Source organism: Medicago truncatula, chromosome 7 (assembly GCF_003473485.1).
Source record: "Medicago truncatula cultivar Jemalong A17 chromosome 7, MtrunA17r5.0-ANR, whole genome shotgun sequence".
In the NCBI taxonomy this organism is placed as follows: domain Eukaryota; kingdom Viridiplantae; phylum Streptophyta; class Magnoliopsida; order Fabales; family Fabaceae; genus Medicago; species Medicago truncatula.
In genome coordinates, this window is record NC_053048.1 from 34,252,691 (window position 1) to 34,268,886 (window position 16,196).

General features: G+C 33.0%; 2 protein-coding genes across 8 annotated transcripts; both read left to right on the forward strand.

Moving 5' to 3' along the window:
- Positions 1 to 976: 976 nt before the first annotated feature.
- On the forward strand, positions 977 to 5,576 carry LOC25498858 (uncharacterized). Of its 3 annotated transcripts, none has more exons than XM_013593814.3 (6): positions 977 to 1,647; positions 2,966 to 3,028; positions 3,117 to 3,179; positions 3,264 to 3,326; positions 3,550 to 3,612; positions 4,238 to 5,576. In XM_013593814.3, exons 1-6 carry the CDS (start codon positions 1,138 to 1,140, stop codon positions 5,351 to 5,353), a joined length of 1,878 nt encoding a protein of 625 aa, XP_013449268.1. In that variant the 5' UTR covers positions 977 to 1,137; the 3' UTR covers positions 5,354 to 5,576. The 3 variants fall into 3 exon arrangements, with proteins under 3 accessions (XP_013449268.1, XP_024627183.1, XP_013449269.1); XM_013593815.3 differs by having other exon boundaries at positions 1,471 to 1,636; positions 4,238 to 5,573; XM_024771415.2 differs by lacking the exon at positions 3,550 to 3,612.
- Positions 5,577 to 7,552: 1,976 nt separating this feature from the next.
- On the forward strand, positions 7,553 to 15,757 carry LOC25498859 (MAR-binding filament-like protein 1-1). 5 transcript variants are annotated; one of them, XM_024770393.2, is made up of 25 exons: positions 7,554 to 7,746; positions 8,045 to 9,049; positions 9,535 to 9,597; positions 9,686 to 9,748; positions 9,839 to 9,901; positions 10,005 to 10,067; positions 10,150 to 10,212; positions 10,299 to 10,361; positions 10,427 to 10,489; positions 10,603 to 10,665; positions 10,839 to 10,901; positions 11,101 to 11,163; positions 11,267 to 11,308; positions 11,480 to 11,521; positions 11,693 to 11,755; positions 12,044 to 12,085; positions 12,262 to 12,324; positions 12,436 to 12,498; positions 12,600 to 12,662; positions 12,815 to 12,877; positions 13,587 to 13,646; positions 13,736 to 13,825; positions 14,151 to 14,252; positions 14,517 to 14,615; positions 14,760 to 15,757. In XM_024770393.2, exons 2-25 carry the CDS (start codon positions 8,087 to 8,089, stop codon positions 15,198 to 15,200), a joined length of 2,826 nt encoding a protein of 941 aa, XP_024626161.1. In that variant the 5' UTR covers positions 7,554 to 7,746; positions 8,045 to 8,086; the 3' UTR covers positions 15,201 to 15,757. The 5 variants fall into 5 exon arrangements, with proteins under 5 accessions (XP_039683438.1, XP_039683439.1, XP_024626161.1 ...); XM_024770394.2 differs by having other exon boundaries at positions 8,048 to 9,049; XM_039827504.1 differs by lacking the exon at positions 11,480 to 11,521 and having other exon boundaries at positions 7,553 to 7,746.
- Positions 15,758 to 16,196: the final 439 nt, after the last annotated feature.

Genomic DNA, 16,196 nt, shown 5'->3' on the forward strand with positions numbered 1-16,196 from the left:
GTTTGAAAGAGTTGTGCTGAAGACACGGAGCACAAGGTTGCCGTGGGGGTGTTATAACTCGAAGCAACATATCCTTCTTATAACTACAAGCATGCCGTCATAACTGCAGGGGTGTCTGAACTCAAAGTGTATGCTTCTTATAATTATAGGAACCCTATGATAACTATCGGTCTCGAAATCTATACTTTTGCAGTGTGAAGTGATTTGTATTATCATTTTGGAAATAATTAATAATTGTTGATTTTAATGAAAAATGTGTATCATTTACTAAAACACCCTTATTAATTATAAGTATTAGAATAATTATTGATGATTGAAATGCAATAAATAATAGTATGTTAATGAAAAAAAAGTAATAAATGTTATATTTGATTATAAAAAGGACAAATAATTTAAGACAATTTTTTAGAAAAGAGGACATTTATTGTTAGACGAAGAGTATTGTCTTAGAGACATTTGTTAGCCTTTTTCTTTTTGCCATTCACATTTCCAAACCATTGAAATGACCCAAAAATACATGACCCAAAAACACTATGATGAATGATAAGATATCCTTTAGGTTTAATCTAACATAAAAAATAGAGAAATGATATTTGAACAACTATTTTTTAATAACTTTCTCTCTCATACTCACATGATCATTCTACTTTTTTTCTCTATTGCTTTGATTTTTGTGCCACTATCAAAATTTCTTTGTAAAATTTGGTTGTCCAATAAGTTGTCACAATAAATAGTTGTACAGATAACATTGCTCTAAAAAATAAAACAATATTAAATTTTTTGAACGAAAATGTTGTCTTACATCAAAGTTTTATTTAAATGAAAGATTAATGTGTACGGTTTTTGCATTGAAGATATCAAGTAAAAAAAAAACATTAAAATTGAAGTAATCTCGTAGAAAGAAGTTAATAGAGTAAGGACAAAAGGGATCCTACAAGCCGTTAGATTTGATCAAAGATGTAATCGTGAAGTTCAAATGCAAAAAAAAAAAAAGTGGTTTTTTATAACAAAATCGCTTCTCACTCACTCTAACTCCATCACCCTTCACCGTTTCATTCATCATAAACACCAACAATCTCTCCGGATTATCTTGGTAAACATTTAATTACTTTATCATTTGTGAATTTTCTGGGTGGGATGAAGGACGATAAGAAAAGGAGAAAAAACAAGAAGAAAAATAACAAGCAAAACAAGAATAATGTCGATATTAGGGTTGGAGGAACAGTAATTAGGGATCATAATTTAGTGAATTATAATGGTAAATATGAGCATGCTAGTCTAATAGAGACTGTGGATGATTCAATTGTGGACCGAGAAACAGGTAATGGAGATCAGAATCTGGCGAGTAATGCTAGGGATGAGCATGCATTGAATTCAATTATGGATAGAGAAACAGGTAACAGGGATCATAATCATCTGGTTAATGATGCTAAGGACGAGCATGCTAATATTTCGGAGGCTGTGGTGAACTCAAACGGGGATGGAGAAAGTTCAACCAGGGATCAGAATCAGGTGAATAACGGTAAAGAGGATTCCACTGAGTTTTTGAGCACAACTCATGGGCAAAGTGTGAGCGAGGATTGGGATTGGGATGCAGAGGTCCCAAACAAAGATCTGAATGTACATCTGCCAAATGGTAAAAAATGTGTATGTTTTCCTTCAACCAATATAGACTTTTGCAGTTTTTTAGTGTAATAGTGTTTTATGCTCATGAGTCATTACTTCAAACGTTGATTCTTGGAGGGAACTACTTTTTCCCTAGTTATGTGCAGCGGCGAAGCTAGCAATAATTTTATGAGGTGGCCACCCTAAAGTAACCAAAGTCACAAAAAATTATTACACCTAAAATCGAACATAGGGTAGCCAAATATATATTATTAGGGGTAGCTAAACATAAAAATATACCTACTAACTCATTAATTTTTTTTTTTTGGGGTAGCCATAGCTACCCCTTTGTTGTACAAGCATTCGCCCCTGGCTATGTGTATATGGTTTCACTTCTAGAGGGACCAAATTTGATTCAAGAGGTGTAGAATTGACTCCTACATGTTTGATTGCTCTCGAGTATAATTGATTTTACCTCAAGAATTGATTCTACTTGAAGTTAGAAATTGGAGCTTTTGATTCTAGAATTGATTTTAACACTCAAGTTTATTATTCAACTCACATTTACATAAATGTATCCAACCATAAATCATTTTACCTTTAACTCACTTTTAGCCATAATCAATTCACCCAAAATCAATTTTTGTCAACACAGAACCATACATACACGTGATCACTTTTCTTTGAAATTGAGAAATTTAGTTTGAACTTATTATTTCCTAATTCATTTTGTATATAGTTTTTTAGGTTTGTGTGACTCATTGTGTAAGTTATGTATGGCCAAAAAATTGGATCTCCCTTGTTCTCTCTGTCTCTTGTTTGAGTTGAGTGTTTGTGGATGGGTGCATTGCCAAACTAATGAAATTACTATTTATCAGGCTACGTGATAGGATTATAGAATAAAGGGAAATTAGAGTAGTTAAAGTAGTTGTCAGTTGTTAGAGTAATTAGTTAGTTATCTGTTTAGTTAGTAAGTTAGTTATCTAGGTAGGTTTAAGGTTGTTAGTTAGATTTCTATTTGGGTTCTGTTTTCTATTGTATTTTTCTGTTATAGGTAAGTTGCTAACTTGCTATGGATCCTTACCCATTATCCCTATCATTTTGTAACAGAAAGTCTATAAAGACAACCTTCTTCTCTTAGGAAAGGATCTTTGGCATAAGTATTATTTCTTTGGAATCCAATCCTTGGGTTCCTAACACTGTCAAAAGAGTTTTTTTAACAAATTGAGAAATGAAAGTGATATTCAAAAAACATGATTTGTTAAAGATGTCTTAAAACTTTATTTTTTAACAATATTATATGTTGGCATGTCTAATACTTTCAAAATTATAAATACGTATATATGCTTTCTTTTGACAGGACATATCAGACGAAACAATTAGAAACTTAAAAGAAGAAAATGATATGCTCATTCAGAGAGAGGTAACATTTTACTGAAGAAATTCAGGTCCTTTGTCTTAGAACCTATGTTTCAATGACTTTGCAACTTATACTGCATATTGCTCCACAGACCATATCAGAAAAGACCATCCAGATATTGACAGAAGAAATTGATACAAACATTCGTAAAGAGGTAATATTTTATCTAACAAATATCTGTCTTTTGTTTTATCATGTCTCAATGTTTTTATAATATGTACTCTGTGTCGGTACAAAGGTCCTGTCACTAAAGATAATCAAGGAGCTGAACGAAGAAAATCATATGCACATTCAGAAAGAGGTAATATTTTATCTTTGAAATACCTATGACTTGCGTTTTGGCAGTAATGTTCCATCACTCGACAGGCTAAATCTGAAGAGACAGTCAGAAAATTGAATGAACAGACGGACATGCATGTGCAAAAGGAAATGATATATTTTTAATTTTATCAGTGACATTCTTCGTTTTCTTCCTTATAGTTTATAGCTTGCAACTTTCTTTCAACACATATATCTTTCCTCAGGTTGCATTAGAAGAGAATATCAGAAAATTGAAGAAAGAACTTGATATGCATGCTAAGAACGAGGTAGTATTTTATATAAAATATACGTCCTTTGTTTTAGCCCTTATGTCTCATATTTTTTATAACATGTACATCCCTTCATTTCACAAGTCATATTAGAAGATACAATTAGAAAATTGAATAAGAAAAATGATATTCAGTATTCACATGCAAATAAACTATGATATTTCAATTTGCAAATATATTCTACCAATAAAATATTATTTTAAAGTGACTGTCTATCTCAATATGCTTGTTTCTTTCATGAAAAAACGGACCAGAGGCAATATGTAATGCCGCTTGATTATCACATATTAGTGCCATTTGTGTTGTCTTTTTAAGACTTAAACTCTAAGTAATTGTTTCAACCAAATGAGCTCACAGGTCACTAATGCCACAACCTTGTATTCAACTATATTACTGGATCTTGCAACTACACTATGTTTCTTACTCTTCCATGATATTAAGTTACCTCCAACAAGTACACAATACCCAGAAGTTGATTGTTCATCGTTGGGTGAGCCTGCTCAGTCAGCACATGGATAAATAACTATTTGAATTATATTTCCCGAATGCATTAATTTATTGGGCTCTCAATTCCTCTCTTTCTTTACTTGTAATTGCCCTCACTGCATGTCTCCTTTTGCAGACGGTGTTGCAATTATCCTCTGAAACTCCCAAGGATATTCCAGAAATCATCTTTCCCACTAGTGATCGAGTTGAGCCTTCTCCAAAACAAATGTCAATTCAACAAGGTACTGTGTCTTTGCCTTCTCAATCCTCTATCTTGACAGAGGGTAATCAATTGAAGGATGATGAAGTTGACATTTCCCAAACTGCCACGGAAATTGAAACTGGAAACATGCAATTGTCTGTGGAAAATGATATTCTTCCCCAAACATCTCGCCCTATGGCTTTGGTTGTCGAAGACAATTTGATAGTAGAGGCAGAAATTGTCTCAACCACGGAGCCTGATGACAAAGAAGATACTGCTTCTGATGCGAAAGAAACTAAAGAGGCTGACACAGATACTGTCGGTAGGAGCATTTATTCAAATAACCAACTAGAAGAACTTGTGTCAAGACTCGCTGCCCCTGTTCACTTGAGCTCACCAATTTCTGCTCTATCCTCTAGTGCTCTTTCTCAAAACCCGAATGTCCAAAATATTTCAGAAGTTATGCAAAAATTGAAAGTCTTGGTGGGCAAGGATCTTGACTCAATCATGTCCACCACTGGTGTTGTTGGGGAGATATCTTCATTGTTGAAAAATTTAGATGAAATCAAAGACCATCTCAGCCCTGTTGATTTTGGAACCTTTTCTGTAGTTCAGATGGTTGTTGGTCGTTTTGAAAGTGACTTCCCAAACATCAAACTTGCCCTATCCACCTATCATGATGTGCATCAAGAACAACAAGGAGTTCTTGGGTGTCTTCAAGAGTTGATACAACGTCGAACAGATGTGAATGACAAGCACGAGGAACTCAACCAGAGAAAACAGCAAATCACTAATCGCATTAATGGCCTTCAACATGATCTTCAAGAAGCAGAAAAGGAACTAGCTACAGTATTGACTGAAATGGATATCAATGCAGCATCTGGCAAAGACATTGAGTCCAAAATCAATGAGGAATGTCCGAAAGGTGCGAGTCTCATGACCAAGATGTCATCCGTTGAACCTGTCTATCACTTTGCTCTTGCCAAGAAAGCCTCTTTAGCTGAAGATTGGGCCAACATTCAAGCTTGTTTCCTTTCAAAATCTATATAATTTAACCCTTTAAATTAACTTAGATTTTATCAGAACAATTTGTACTTTCATTACACTGTAGGTTTCATTGCTTTTGTTGAACAACTATTCCCTCTTTCTTTATTTGCAATGAATTAATTTAACTTGGCTGGTGCAGATTGTTAATGTGCCTGACCATGGTAATCTCTGCTCCATTATGAATATGATCCAGAAATACTATGCTTCACATTTTTATCATTCACAACGACGATCTTACTCTCTTTGTTTTGTTTCTATCATGTTTTCCTTTGCACTCTTTTCTTTCCCGTGGGAAATTTGGATTTTGTTTTACAAATTCCTTGATAAGGTGTTTGTCTCAACAACTCAACTTGTTTAAGGTCTATTACTCCTTATAATCACTAAACTTTGTTTTAAAAAAAGGTGGAAAGTAGGTTTCAATTTCTTCCTACCATGCTCTAACACGGTGGGAGAATGAGTATTGGCCCTTGAAATGTATTGAAAGCAAAGTCTAAAATCAATTTCTTCTGTTAATGTTTTGCACACAACAAGTTCAGAAAGTTTCAAATATCTACCATTGATAACATTTAATATTACACCAATGTGAAAACTAGCCAGCATGCAAACATTTAATTTGGAAAGAAACAGCCTCGGTAATTACAATCATTTCTTCCAAATTCTCCACTAGACTCATCTATGAGTTATGTAAGCCTCCATAATACATGCATAACTTAAAATTTTATTTTAAAAAATATATATAAAAAGTGTTTAAACTACAATATATACTTTTTTGTTTGGGTACAATAGAGGGCCAGTGGCCCAAAAGAAAATTAAGACGCTAAACGCATACATATGTAAGCCTTGAAAATGTCGTAAAAAACTAAGACTCTGAGGAGCGGACTCCAAAGCAAGAAGATTCCAAGAATCTATAGAAAGATTAAAGTTTGTCATCCAGTCAGCACTTTTGTTGCCTTCACGTCGTCAAATATAAATAAGTTGTGTTTGCCGTCCCTCCGAAGAAAATTTTGAATGCGCTGAATTAATGTGGGGATGTTCCCATTAGTTTTGCACTTGTTAGTGATCATATCGACTAGAACCTTTAAGTCACTCTATATGATTAGATGAGATACACCTTCTCTCCAAATCATGTCTAGCCCCAAATACATGCCCCACATCTCCACATGCAGGGCATTACATGCTCCAATCTTGGGGCTAAACCCCTCAAGCCATCGATCTTCCATCATAATCATGAAAAGACCTCTGCAACTCGCAAGCTCAGCGTTCTCTTTACACGCGCCGTCACAATTGAGTTTCACCCAACTTTGATTTAGTCTCTTTCAACCAACGAAAACAATTTCCTTTCAATGACGATCCTTTTGCAAATGCAGTTGCAACCCTTTTGGCTAGCAGAAGGACAAAATTGAAAACTTTTACAAACTTAAAGGACTTATGTGTGACCAAAATAACCTAAAGGACCAATCAGTTACAAATATCAAACTTAAATGACTTATGTGTGACCAAAATAACTTAAAGGACCAATCTGTTACAAACGTCAAACTTAAAGGACTCCAGGTCTAATTTAACCTATAATTTAATATAGCCTTGTCAAAAATAATTAAAAATTGCTTTATTTTTTTTTTGTCGATTGACTAATTATTAATTAAATTGAATAATATTTGATTTGATATGTAAAAATTACATCCATTAATAATAATGGATTCAAGTATAAGTTTCAAATTTAAATATACAAAAAATACCTTTTAAAAAGAAAGTACTCGATTCCTTTAAAATAAATAATTATTTACTTTAGAGGACATAACATAATATTAGTAATTTAATATTAATATTTCCTACAAATATCAATAAAAATATGACTTTGATTAACATTTACAATTTAGGAATAAACATTATCAGTGTGGTTGTGTAGGAGACTAAATTAATTAATACAATCATACTAATTCAAAGACACAAGTATAAAAATTTATTTCCTTTCATCATTTTTGATATTCACATTTCCCTTTAAATAATCCAAAAATATTTTGATTCATTATAATCCAAAAAAAGTTATAAATTCAAAACGAATCTTAAGAATGCAATAATGTTAAATTTTTTGATAAAGATATTTTTCATTTACTATGATCATATCTTCTTATTTAAAGATTAATCTATACGTTTAGCTGTGGAAACATTGAGTAATTTTTTTTTTTCGAGTAAGTACATACACAAAAGAGTAAGGAACCGTAAAAGCCGATGGATTTCATGAAAGGTGTCATGAACACAAACATTACATAAACAAAACGTACAAGTTCCATCAAAATCGCTTCTCACTCACTCTAACTCCCATTTTCACACAAATAACTTCCATTTTCCTCATTACCCTAACTTATCAACACTTTCCAGATTCTCTCTCTCTCTCTGTAAGCATTTTCTAATCAAATCGTCATTTGCATTTTCCACTTTCTTCTTTATTATTTTCTTCAAATTTCCACAAATTTGTTAACTTTTTTATTCTAGATTTAAGATTTCGTAATGCCCATTATTTAGTTACTTCGAAATTGGTGTTTTTATGTTGAAATATAATGAATCATGATTGATTTTGTATCTGGGTCTTTGATTTTTTTTTTAGTTGGCATTATTGGGTTTAATCCTTTGTAATTTTTGAACCTTAAAGTTCTCATTTTTAGACTTGTTTTTGTTTGTGGTTCTGTGTTTTAGTAGTGCTTATTAGAAGTTGGAATATAAATTGTTGCTGGGTAGATGGAGGATGATAATAAGAAAAGGAGAAAAAATAAGAAGAAAAAGAACAAGCAAAACAAGAATAATGTCGATATTGGGGTTGGAGAAACAGTTATTAGGGATCATAATTTAGTGAATGATAATGGTAAGGATCAGCATGTTAGTCTTTCCGAGACTGCGGATAATTCAATTGTGGGCCGAGAAACAGGTAACGGGGATCATAATCTGGTTAATGGTGCTAAGGATGAGCAAGTTAGTATTTCTGAGGCTGTGCCAAATTCTACCAAGGATGGAGAATCACGTGCCAGGGATCAGAATCTGGTGAGTAATGGTAAGGATGAGGATGCTAGTCTTTCTGAGGTTTCAGCAAATTCGATTGTGCATGGAGAGACAGACGCCAGAGATCAAAATCTAATCAATAATGGTAAGGATGGGCATGCTATTCTTTCCGAGACTGCGGAAAATTTGATTGTGGATGGAGAACCTGGTGTCTTGGATCATAAGCCGCTGACTAATGCTAAGGATGAACAAGTTAATCTTTCTGAGCCTAATCTTTCTCAGGCTGCAGTAAGTTTGATCATAGATGGAGAAATAGATAGCAGAGGTCATAATCTGGTAAATGATGCTAATGATGAACAAGTTAATCTTTCTGAGGCGTTGGTATATTCAAATGGGTATGGAGAAACTTCAACCAGGGATCTAAATCTTGTGAATAATGCTAACGATGATCATGCTAGTATTTCCGAGACTGCGTCAAATTCGATTGGGGATGGAGAAATAGGTACCAGGGATCATAATCTAGTGAATGATGCTAAGGATGAGCAAAGTGTGACTGTGGATTGGAATGGAGATGTGGAAGTTCCAATCAGAGATTTGAATTTGGTGAAAAGTGCAGAGGGCGAGCCTGCTCAACCAATGGAGTCTGCAGACGGGCAAAGTACTAATATGGATTCCAATGGACATCTGCCAAATGGTAAAGAATGTGTAAGTTTTCTTTCAACCAATATAGATTTTCACCAAATTTTAGTGCAATAGCGTTTTATGCTCATAAGTCACGACTCTAATCTTATATTTTAAATGTTGGTTAATGAAGGGGACTGTGTTTTTCCTTGGTATTGTTATCATTTTTCTTTGAAATCGAGAAAATTAGTTTGGACTTATTATTTCCTAATTCATTCTCTATATAGTTTTTCAAGGTTTGTGTGCATGCTATATATGGCCAAAAAAAATTAGTCTCCCTTGTTATACAAACAAATTCATAAAAAAGGGATCTCCCTTGTTCCCTCGATGGCTCTTGTTTGAGTTGTGAGTGTTTGTAGACCTGATTTCATTGCCAAGCTAAATGAAATTAAAAAATCGGGAGATGAAAGTGATATTAACAAATAGAATTTGTTGAAGATGTCCTAAAGAATTTGTTGCCATGTTTAATACTTTCAAATTTTCAGTAAGCATATGCTTTCTTTCGACAGGACATATCAGATGAAACAATTAAAAAATTAAAAGAAGAAAATGCTATGCTTATTCAGAGAGAGGTAATATTTTACTGAAGAAATTTATGTCATTTGCTTTAGAACCTATAATTCAATGATTTTGTAACTTGTACGGGATATCTCTCCGCAGACCATATCAGAAGAGACCATCCATAAATTGAAAGAAGAAATTGATACACACATTCTTAAAGGGGTAATATTTTTTCCAAGAAACCTATGTCCTTTTCCTTTGTTTTATTATGTCTCAATGTTTTTGTAATATGTACCGTGTACCGATGCATAGGTCATGTCAGAAGAGACAATCAGGAAGCTGAACGAAGATAAAAATATGCACATTCTGAAAGAGGTAATGTTTTATCTCAGAAATACATGAGGCTGTGAGTTTTTTTTTTTTTGACAGGGTGAGGCTATGACTTATGTTTTGGTCTTAATGTTCCATCATTCTACAGACCATATCTGAAGAGACTATCAGAAAATTGGAAGAACAAAAGGACATGCATGTGGAAAAGGAGGTGATATATTTTACATTTTATCTGAGTGACTTTCATTCTTTTTTACTAATTTTGATAGCTTGCATAGTCTATCTTTCCACAGGTTGCACTAGAAGAGAGTATCAGAAAATTGAAAAAAGAAATTGATATGCATGTTAAGAAAGAGGTAGGGTTCTATGTAAAAATATACGTCCTTTGTTGTCGCCCTTATGTTTCTATTTCTAATAACATGTATAACCTATCATTCCACAGGCCATATTAGAAGATACAATTAGAAAGTTGAATAAGGAAAATGATACTCACATGCAGAAAGAGGTAATATATTTTAAATTTGGTCCAAGAAATATCTTTGTTTTAACGTATGTCATATCTCAAAATAGGCCACTTCAAAAGAGACAATAAGAAATTTGGAAGAAGAAAATGAAGTCTACATTCAGAAAGAGGTAATTTTACTTTAAACTTAATCTACCAGATTTATTTCATCTATTATTTACATGCTTATTTCATAAATGTTCTTTAGTATGAATATGAATGCACATAACCCATCGCTATGCAGGCCAAAGCAGAGGAGACAATTGCAAAATTGAAAGAAGCAGTTGATAGACACATTCATAAAGAGGTAGTGTATTGTAGTTTTATCAGTGAGGTATCTGTTTTACTGCTTATTTTGCAACTTTACATTTATTTTCTTAATAGAAGTATTGAAGGAAATCATGGAAAAAAATGACTAAAATTGAGCTTTATTTCTAACTTTTTCCATTTCTTGCCATTTGTTTTGCCTTTCTTTTACAGGTTACCATGGAAGAGATTATCAATAAATTACAAACTGAAAATGAATTGCAGAAACAAAAGCAGGTAATTAAATTTGAATTAACAGTTTTGGTGAATGTGTGGATGACTCTTACATTATGTTTGAGGAAGATCGATTTTGGTGATATAAATTCTAAAAGAAAATGCTCTATAAGGAAGCTACAAGAAACACCAATTATTTGAATTACATTTTTCTTACATATGTTTAATTATTAACTAGCATATTTAACTGGATTCTGTGCAGACTGATTTAGAGGTGAGAATTGCACAATTGCAGAATGAGAATAATTCTTTACTTCAAAAAGAGGTGAGTGTAAATACATACATATATTCTTTTTCAATATTTAGGAGCACTTGTTGTAGATATTGTTTGTCTAAATGTTTAATATTTAATATTATATCATATGCAGGTTGGGTTGGCGGAAAAAACAAATCTGTTACTGAATGAGAAGGTAGTTTCGAGCCCAGCTTCATCAATTTTGAAAATTCCTTATTTCACCGTTTATATAACCTTAGATGGTTTCCCCTTTTAGCTGTTTATATAAGAATATATTCAGTAGCATTTATTTGGAGATATTGTTTATCAAGATGTTGAATATTCAGTAACTATATCATATATGCAGGCTGGATTGGTGGAAAAAGTCAATATGTTATTGAATGAAAAGGTAGTTTTGAGCCTAGCCACATCAACTTTACAATTTCCTTAATTCACTGCTTATTTAACCATATCTGATTTCACCCACTCTTAGCTGCTTATTATTAAGAATAATTTTTGATATTTTTCTGTTAATGGAATAGTGATTTAAATTCTAAATCTGCTATACATTGTTCCACAGGAGGGTTTAGAGCAGAAAGTAAATATTCTGGAGAGCAATTTGAGTTCCTTTAGTGAGAAAGAGGTAGTAACTTGTCAATTCTCTTGTGTGTTAATGTATCAAGTATATTTTGCCTACTTAATTTGTGATCTTAACATTTCGTATAGTACTTTAGGCATAGTCCGCACCCAATTTGAACCGGATATTTTTTTAAAGAAGTAATTGGATTTGAATAGAACAAATTCTGATTAATGTGTGAATGGATCTTGTGCATTTACATTTGTCATCCTTGTATTTATATTAGCACTGACTGGTAAATTTTGGAGATATTTTTATCAAGATGTTTAATTTTTTATATTATATCATATGCAGGCTGGATCGGTGGATACAACCAATCTGTTACTGAAAGAAAAGGTAGTATTGCGCCTAGCTTCATCAACTTTGCAATTTCCTTCATTCAATGCTTCTTTAACCTTGGCTGATTTCACCCCTCTTAGCTGCTCATATAAGAATAAAGTTTTTTTTTTTTCTTTTTCTGTTAACAGAATTGTAATTTAAATTCTAAAAATCTGCCATTGATTGTTGAACAGGAGGGTTTAGAGCAAAAATTAAATATTCTGGAGAGCAATTTGAGTTCCTTTAGCGAGAAAGAGGTAATAACAGTTTTTGATGAATGAGATGGCTCTTTTGCATTATTTAATTATATTTATCCATATATAAGTTTAACTACTGACTGGTGGTATATTTAACTTGATTTTCTACAGACTGGTTTGGAAATGAGAATAGCACAATTGCAGAGTGAGACCAATTCCTTACTTCAAAAAGAGGTGTGTGACTTGACATTTTTCCCTTTTAAAAGAATTAGTAGGGTTACGTTTGAAAAATTATTAATCAAGATATTTCATATTCAATACTATATCTTATGCAGACTGGATTTGTTGAAAAAACCAATCAGTTGCTGAATGAAAAGAACATTTTGAGCCTAAAAGTGGTTAGAACTGCTTCTTCAACTTATTTCCTACATTTATTGCTTATTTAGCCTTAGCTGAATCCCCTCTTCTGATGGCCTTTCATACTTTTCCTGTTTTTTGGGTTAGCGAAAGTTTAGTTTTAATTCTAAATCCAATATACACTATTTTACAGGACAGTTTAGAGCGAAAAATAATTCATGCGGAGAGTGATTTGAGTTCATTTGTTGAGAAAGAGGTAATAACTTGTCTACTCTCCAATGTGTTATTGTATTGAATATATTGTTTGCTTAATCAACAACCTTAATTTTTGTATAATAGATTAGCAATTATAAGCATCCAATCCTGACTGTCTAAAGCATAAATAAAAAGTGTAATGAAATATAAGATAAAAGAAATTCTTCTGAAAAAAATAAATAAAAACGTCACACTAGCCCAATTTTCAAAACACTCCACGAGGCCCAATACCATTTGTTGTCATGGTCTGAAATTCCCCTATAGCAAGTGTCTAGATTCAAGGTGTGAAATGAGATCAAGGGGATATAAGAAAATGATGTTTGCCAACAAGAACCTCTCTGGGCTTGTCAAGAGAACAAAAACTTGGGATTGAAATAAAAGGGAATATGTAGAGAGAAGGGTGGAAAGGAGTTGATGCTTATTGGTAGCACATTCTTTGAACTTCCAGTTTAGTATTTTTCCCTCCTCAATCTACTTGGTTCACTCTACTCAATACTCTCGGTTGTGAACTTCTTGAGTTAACTCATAAACATTTGATTTTATAGCTCTAGTTATCAAAATTGAGAAACTAACTTACAAAATTGTTTTTGTGTAATAGACTTATGTATACCCGCACAGACTTGCATAGAATAAGCCGAGTAGTGCTAAATATGTGCTCTATTTCTTGTGATTATGTCCGTTACAAGAGGAATATTGTGTTTTATTTGCAGAACTCAACTGAAGAAGTTATTTCGAATCTGAATGGAAGCATCAGCATGCTACAAGGGCAGGTATTGTACATAATGTACATACAATTTAATTATACATGAATATTTTATATTGAAAAACCTGATAAAGTATTGTAGATTATTATTTCCAGGTATCGTTATCCTTAAATTTCCTCATCCTTATCTTTGAAACAGTATCTTGTAGTGTTCAGTTTCGGAATCAGAATGGACTGCTATTGCATGTGAGCCATAACTTGTTTGAGTAGTTTTATGAGCACCAAAGCAGGTTCCCCTGTGTCGGTGAATGACTAAAATGAATATTTCCGCAACTTTTCTTAATTAGACATTCTGGATAACTTATGTAACAGTTCAGACTATGACTTTTCAGTTGTTTTGGTACTGAATACCGATTCATTAATGCCTTCATTTTGGCTGTAACGTTTTCTTTTCTTTGACTTCTATTATTTCATAAACAATGAATTACCCTCACATGTTATTTGGCCATGTCCATTTTATAAGAAACATGTCTTAATTTCTGATATGGAAATTAAAAACAAAGCTTGGCAGGTGGCAGAGTTGGAAGAGTCCAAGAATAATCTTTTGCTAGAAAACCAGCAGTTGAGGGAAAATAGTAGCTCTTCTTCCGCTTCACAGGATGCTTCTGCAAAGGTTTGTTTGTGTTATCTTTTATGTTTGAAATCTACAGTAAATATTTGTTCATAGGAAAATACATTTTCTTGGCATCTTTAAAAGGAAAGGATCGATATATGACTTTGGAAATGGAACATTTTACTGTGTAACCTGTGATATACTCAAATTTACCTGTGATATATCATAATTTCTGAAAATGATGATGGACATGAGATACATGTTATGAACTTCTTCCCTGTGTTTTATGTTGCCTCTGACAATATTTTGCTTAATGACGGACAGGACCGTGCTTCTGAAAACGAGGAGTTGAAATCTCAAATTGAAGAGGCCTATATGTTAGTGGAAAAATTGATGGCTGAAAATGCTGAACTTGTTGAGAAGGTAAATATGCAGGGTTCTTGATGGTTTTGTAATGACAGTTTTTATTATTTTATTTTCTCCCTTGTATTGTAGATTTAAGATTGGTTGGGTTAGATTTTGTAGATAGTGTTATGTGTTCTTAAGTTAAGCCATTTATATCCTCAGGTCCACATGCTATGTGTTGAGCTGGATCGACCAGACACGGAAATCAAACTTTCTGAAGTTACTGGACCTGATGGTTTGACTGAATTTGTTAAATCTTCTGAACCCGAATCATCTGAGGCTACGTCTATATCTGTGCCGGAGTTGGATTCATTGGAAAAGACTTTGGTGGTGAATGATAATAGCGACTCTATTCATGCCGAGCATGCAAGAGATCTACAGCTGGTACCAGATGATATTGAAGAAATTGTTCAAATTCCACTGGATGATAATGATGTAAGAGATCTACAGCTGCAGGATACCAAGAATGTGGAAAATGATGATGCTGTGCCAATAACAGATGCTCCTCTTATCGGTGCTCCATTTCGTCTGATATCATTTTTTGCTAAGTATGTTAGTGGTGCTGATTTGGTTAGCCAAAACTCCTCAAATACCAGTAATTGATTTTAATAGTGGGTGAAACAGACAATTATCATTTTTGTATGGCAGTATATAACATACAGTAACCTCACTTACACTAGTCAGAAATACAAATATAGGCTGGAGCAAATTGGGTCCCATTTTAGTATCTGTATGCCAATTCTTTGAACATTAGGATATATTGTACTGGCATACTGGGAAGCAGTATAGAGTTTTATATTTGAGTGTTCTTCACTTCAAATTGCCTTCGTAGTTGGAAACCACACATTTGAAAATTGGCATAATTGTTAGCAGCCAACACTCAGGTGGGATTTAGTCCCACATCGGATAGATAGGATTCTTGAGAAGAGTTTATAAAAAGGAGGCACTCCTCACCGTACAAGCCGGTTTTGTAAGGATGAGTTAGGTCTCGATATTCGTTACAATAATGAGTATGACTCTAGGGTGCGTTTGATAAGAAATCAGGTTGTGTTTGGATATACATTTAATTGAGCTCTTTTTGAATAAATGTTTATCACAGAAGTATTCATATGTAAGTTATTTTTATAATGGGAGAATGTTGTTGAACTGTTTTTTATTTTTATAGTGGGAGAATGTTGTTGAACTGTTTTTACATGTTATAAGTCATTTTAATAAGCTAAATATGTGAAAATATGTCAAACTATTTTTTATAAGTTATTTAGGCAAGTATTTGTTATAAGTTTGACTAAACTATAAATAAGCTCTTCCAAACACATTTGATAGATGGTGACTACAAACAAAGCTTGTGCTATGTAATATCCTATGATTTTTTTTTCATTTTATTGTGATATATCATGTCCTATGGTTTAATCATTCATTTTGGTGGTTGATGTTTTGGCCTGGCCATAAGTCTTGTGATGACAGGCTTTTTGATAAAAGGATTAAATATGTTTTTGGTCCCTATAAATATATTAACCTTTCGTTTTAGTCCCTCTAATATTTTTTTTTCACTTTTGGTCCCTATAAAATTTTCAATCACTACTTTTCGTCCCAATAAAA